The sequence below is a fragment of the Miscanthus floridulus genome, chromosome 5 (assembly GCF_019320115.1).
Source record: "Miscanthus floridulus cultivar M001 chromosome 5, ASM1932011v1, whole genome shotgun sequence".
Lineage (NCBI taxonomy): Eukaryota > Viridiplantae > Streptophyta > Magnoliopsida > Poales > Poaceae > Miscanthus > Miscanthus floridulus.
Genome location: NC_089584.1, coordinates 2,444,895 through 2,450,452, shown reverse-complemented (window position 1 = coordinate 2,450,452; position 5,558 = coordinate 2,444,895). Strand labels below are relative to the sequence as shown.

The window sequence follows — 5,558 nt, the reverse complement described above, 5'->3', positions numbered from 1 at the left end:
TGCTGGCGTTCTGACCATGCAGCGCCTGTCCTGCATCGCGCATTACGCTGAAGTAGCAATGCTATGGCGCGGTGGGAGTGCACACTTCAGAAGATATGGAGGAAGACGTTGTACCTTGCATGGCGAGCTAGAGAAGATAGTAGCGATGTTTGAGTAGGTCGACGAGGTAGAAGAGACGAACGACAACTGCCCCAGGTGTTCGCACGCTAAACAAAATTTGATCTTTTGACATAAACAATCATTTCTTTTACATCTAAATCTTCAGTAAATAAAAGTTAGTATATGTTTTTCTTTGATCTGTCGTACTGCATGGGTAATTTTGCTAGTGAGAAAAAAACATGGGAGCACCAAAACATATAACATTGAACAATATGTTTAAGGGAATGGGAAATGACCATTTATTGCTCGATGAGCTGAGAAACACGGTTGCCTCGCACACCATGACGCGAGCTCATTCAGGTGCAAACAGCATGCAACCACCAGTGATAATGACAATGACAACAGTTTAAGGGACCCACGGCTTAGCTAGAAGCGGCAGACCGGACTTGATATGCACGGCTAGCCCGTTCACCTCGGTCATGTCCAACGACGGCGTCGGCGTCCCTTCCCGGTTCCGTCTCCCCTGCCCGCCGCCGCGGGCCGCCTCCCAGTCAAAATGATACAGCAAGCTCGCCAGCGCCATCTCGGCGCTTGCCTCCGCGAACCCGATCCCGGGGCACATCCTCCTGCCGGCGCCGAACGGCAGCAGCTCGAAGTGCTGCCCCCTGAAGTCGACGGACGCGGCGGCGGCGCCACCCAAGAATCTCTCCGGCACGAACTCCTCGGCGCGCTCCCACGTCGCGGGGTCCCGGCCGATGGCCCAGGCGTTGACCAGCACGCGCGTGCGCGCCGGGACGTGGTACCCCAGGATCTCGGCGTCCGCCGGCGGCTCCCGGGGCACCAGCAGCGGCACCGGCGCGTGCAGCCGGAGCGTCTCCTTCACCACGGCCTTGAGGTAGTCCAGCTGCGCGACGTGGTCCTCGTTGACTCCGGTTGAGCCGGCCGCCGCCGCGCGGACCTCGTCCTGCGCTCTCCGCATGGCGCGCGGGTGGGTGACGAGCTCCGCCATGGCCCATTCCATCGCCGTGGCTGTCGTGTCCGTGCCTGCCGCGAACATGTCCTGCCAAGTGACGACGACGACCGTGCATGGCACGATACACGAAAAAGATTTCGGGATATAAAACTGAATACTGTATTTAAAATTTTAATGAGCAACCACGAATATTGTAACAATATATTATATGGATTCATGGAGATTTAGTAATTTACCAAGATGATGGCCTTGATTTCGTTGGTCTCCAGTTGGATGCCGTGCTCTTTGTCGTTCTTGTGGACGTCCAGCAACACGTCCACGAAGTCCCGGCCATCGCCGTCACCACCGCCTCTGCGAGGCCGCCGGCGGTGGTCATCAATCACCTTCTCAAGCAGCCCGTCGAGCGCCTCGAACGTCCGCCTGATCTTCCGCTCCAGCCCGGTGATGGCGTCCACCCAGCCCAGCCACGGCAGCAGCTCCCCGACCGGCACCGTCCCGATGAGCTTCTGAAAGTCGGTGATCACCTTCCTCTGCCGACGGCCGGAGTCAAACTCGTCGAACAGCCCGCGCGCGCTCTCGTCGCCGAACGCGGCGCGCGACACGACGGCGTTGGCGTATTCAGTGAGGAGCTCGCTGAGGTCTACGGCCGCGCCTCCGGCGCCTGCACTGGCCCGGGCGGCGACGCGGGCGGCCAGCACGGTGGCCTCCTGCTCCCGGATGCGGCAGAAGGAGAAGGACCCGACGCGGCGCGAGCTGAGGAGGTGGACGACGCAGACGCGGCGCGCCTGGCGCCAGTACTCGCCGTAGGGCGCGAACGCGACGTCGCGACCGTAGAGGAGGCGCTCGGCCATGGCGCTCCGGGGCCGGCTCGCGAACGCCAGGTCGCGCGCCCGCATCACCTCCTCGGCGGCGGCCGCGGAGGACACGACCACGGTGGGCACGCGGCCCAGGCGGAGCAGCAGCACCGGGCCGTGTGCGCGCGCCAGGGACGCCAGCGCGCGGTGCGGCAGCGCGCCCAGCAGGTGCAGGTGGCCCAGCAGCGGGAAGCCCCGCGGCGACGGCGGCAGCGGCAGCCTCCGGCCGTCCCGGCGCGGCGTGGGAGCAGCAGCACTAGCGGGCTTCTTGTTACCGGCGACAGCGAGGAGGAGGAGGACCGTGAGCGGCGCGGCGATGAGGACCGTGAGCAGGAGGGTGACGGGTGCAACTTCTTGTCCGAGAGCCATGTTCGAGTTCTCCGAATGTGCGTGGAGTCAACATAAAAAAAATGCCCCCTCCCCAGGGTCCCTGCTTATCCACAATTGCCATTTCAAGTGGACCACAATTAATATCGGTAAGATTTAAAGTTCCTCTACCTGAAATGTTAAAAACTTGGACCCAAATCATATTTTTGGAAAACTCCCAATCACTAACCACGCATATGAACGTTGTCTTTGTGTAAATTCGATAGGCTAATTTTGTACTCATTTTGTCCCTCTAACTATTTCAGTTTGCTTAATGTAAGAGGGTGTTTGGTTCACGGCCTTTGTCTGCCCCGCCAAGTCTGTGGTGGCCAGAGCTTTGGCAGCAAAAACCTCCGCCACAGTGTGACAAGAATTGCTACTACGGACTAGTACTAAAGCTGTGGCAGCTAAGCTTTATTGTGGCAGCTAAACTTTATTGATCAACCAAACGGTAGGCTTGACAGATGTGGCAGCTTTGTTAGTTGATCTCCACCAATGGTTTATTGGGTCAGCTGATAAAACAGCTGGTGATAGAGTGTTACTCTAGAAATGGTGGTATAAGAGAGCTCATAATGCGTTGTCGAAATTATGGCACTATCGTTCAGGCCATATTTCGAGAGGGAGAATAGAAAGACAAGTTAAGAATGATATTCTTCCTCCATTAGAGCTCTCAGATTTAGAACAATGCAGAGAATGCATAAAAGAAAAATATATAAAGAAAAGTAAGAAAGATGACAAACGAATCGTAGGAATTTTATAGATTATTCACACAGACATTTGTGGTCAGTTTCCTGTAAAGAGTGTGAATGGTAATGATTCGTTCATAACATTCACAGATGATTACTCCCATTATGTCTACATTTATCCAATCAAAGAAACAACAGAAGCATTGGATAAATGTTAAATGTAGATATATAAGGCAAAAGTTGAAATCCAACGTAATTTAAAGATAAAGATAGTCAGGTCTGACCGTGGGGGAGTACTACGGTCGGCATACCCCATATGGCCAAGTTCCTGGACCTTATGCAGGGTTCTTACAGGAGAATGGCCAAGTAACCCAATATTCTATACCGGACGAACCTCAGCGGAATGGAGTAGCTGAAAGACGCAATCGTACAATGAATGGATATGGTGCGCAGTATGATAAGTTACTCCACCTTACAGTTGAGCCTGTGAATGGAGGCGTTAAAACCGCCATTCATATTCTTAATAGAGCATCAAGAAAGTCGGTGCCCAAAATACCATATAAGTTGTGGACAGAAAGAGTACCCTCACTAAACCACTTACGTGTGTGTGGGAGCCCTACTGAGGCTAAAGTATTTTAACCCAAACATTGGGAAGTTAGATCCCAAAATAGTAAGTTGCCATTTGTTTGGCTATCCAGAAAAGTCAAAAGGTTTTCGTTTTCTACTGTCCAGAGAGACATACAAAGTTTGTAGAAACGAGACACGCTGTCTTCCTAGAGAATGAATTGATGAGGGGGAGCATGGTAGCTCGAGAAATTAACCTTGAAGTGAAGCGGGTGTATGCGCCCACTCCAATAATTCATGAGCCATTTTTCTCACTACCTGCGGTCGCTGCACCAACAATGCAAGACACTATGGTGCCAGCACCTGTTGTTATTCCACCTGTGGCAACAATAAATGACGATGAGGAACCTATTCTTCAGGATCCTATAGAACATATTGCCACACATGAGAGGGAGCAACAACAGCCTCAAATAGAACATGTGTCAAATGTGAAAGCCCCTAGAAGGTCTCAAAAAGTTAGAAAATCAGTTATTTCTGTTGATTATGAAGTGTACAACACTAAGGAATTTCAAATGGAGGATGATTCCACCTCGTTTGAAGAAGCCATGAGTAGTGATCATTCATCAGAGTGGCTTAAGGCCATGGAAGATGAAATAAAATCAATGAATGTCAATAAAGTTTAGGATTTGGATATAATTCTTAAAGGAGCTAAAACAGTAGGCTGTAAATGGGTCTACAAGACAAAACTTGACTCTCAAGGGAATATAGAGAGATATAAAGCGTGACTTGTGGCAAAAGGCTTTATGCAAAGAGAATGGATTGATTACAATGAGACCTTTTCTTCAGTCTTATGTAAAGATTCCTTCAGAATCATAATGGTATTAATGGCACATTACGATTTAGAGTTACATCAGATGGATGTAAAGATGATATTTCTCAACGAGGACTTGGAAAAAAATATTTACATGGCACAACCGAAAGGTTTTGTCATGGAAGGAAAAAAACGAATGAGATGCCGCCTAAAAAAATTCATTTATGGATTAAAACAAGCTTCAAGACAGTAGTACTTGAAGTTTGATCAGACAATAAAAAATTTTGGATTTAAAAAAAATGTAGAGGACAATTGTGTCTATACAAAGTTTAAAAATAGGAAGTTTATCTTCCTTGTCCTGTATGTGGATGATATATTACTTGCTAGTAGTGATGTCAGTCTACTACTGGAGACAAAGAAGTTTATCCTCAAAATTTGATATGAAAGATCTTGGTGAACCTTCGTTCGTTCTAGGGATCAAGATTCATCGAGATAGAAGTAAAGGGGTATCAGGACTGTCACAAAAGGAATACATGGAAAAGATCTTAAAGAAATTCTATATGCACAAATATAGTCCCTCACCTGCTCCTATAGTCAAGGACGACAGATATGGGGATTTTAAATGTCCCAGGAACCAATATGAGATCGATCAAATAAAAACGGTTTCATGGGCTTCAGTTGTCGGAAACTTACAATATGCTCAAGTATGTATACGCCCTGACTTGGCATTGTTACAGGGTTACTTGGCAGATTCTAGAGCCAATTCTAGAACAGAACACTGAAATTGGTAAAGAAAGGTCTTGCATTATTTGCAAGGAATGAAAGGTCCTACATTGATGACATATAGAAGATCTGATTCCACTCCATCTAGTGGGATATTCAGATTCTGCTTATGCGGGAGATGATAGACACATCCACGTCGGGCCTCGATATTGTTCACTCTCGCAAAGGGGAGCTATTTCATAGAAAAGCTCAAAGCAAACTGTCACTACATCGTCCACAATGTGTGACAGTTTGTAGCGTTATGAGCAACGGACAGGTGAACTGACTAAAAAGTTCATATCCGTTTGAAGGTGGTTGACGACATCTATAGACCACTTAAGTTATACTGCGATAATAATCCGGCAGTACAGTATGTTCACAACATAAGTCAAGTGGTGCTGCAAACACATTGACATAGAGTATTATGTTGTGAAAGATAAAGT

The 5,558-nt window shown here is 48.8% G+C and overlaps 1 protein-coding gene across 2 annotated transcripts; it reads right to left on the bottom strand.

Moving 5' to 3' along the window:
• Positions 1-357: 357 nt before the first annotated feature.
• LOC136451323 (cytochrome P450 71A1-like) lies at positions 358-2,343 on the bottom strand. 2 transcript variants are annotated; one of them, XM_066452036.1, is made up of 2 exons: positions 1,309-2,343; positions 358-1,159 (listed from the first exon to the last, which is right to left on the bottom strand). In XM_066452036.1, exons 1-2 carry the CDS (start codon positions 2,293-2,295, stop codon positions 506-508), a joined length of 1,641 nt encoding a protein of 546 aa, XP_066308133.1. In that variant the 5' UTR covers positions 2,296-2,343; the 3' UTR covers positions 358-505. The 2 variants fall into 2 exon arrangements, with proteins under 2 accessions (XP_066308133.1, XP_066308134.1); XM_066452037.1 differs by having other exon boundaries at positions 518-1,229.
• Positions 2,344-5,558: the final 3,215 nt, after the last annotated feature.

What these genes read in the sequence shown, in the direction of transcription:
- LOC136451323 (XM_066452036.1), bottom strand. Translation starts at nt 2,295, where the DNA reads ATGGCTCTCGGACAAGAAGTTGCACCCGTCACCCTCCTGCTCACGGTC. An exon ending in AAATCAAGGCCATCATCTTG is followed by an intron (nt 1,160 to 1,308) that starts GTAAATTACTAA and finishes GTCACTTGGCAG; the next exon opens with GACATGTTCGCGGCAGGCAC.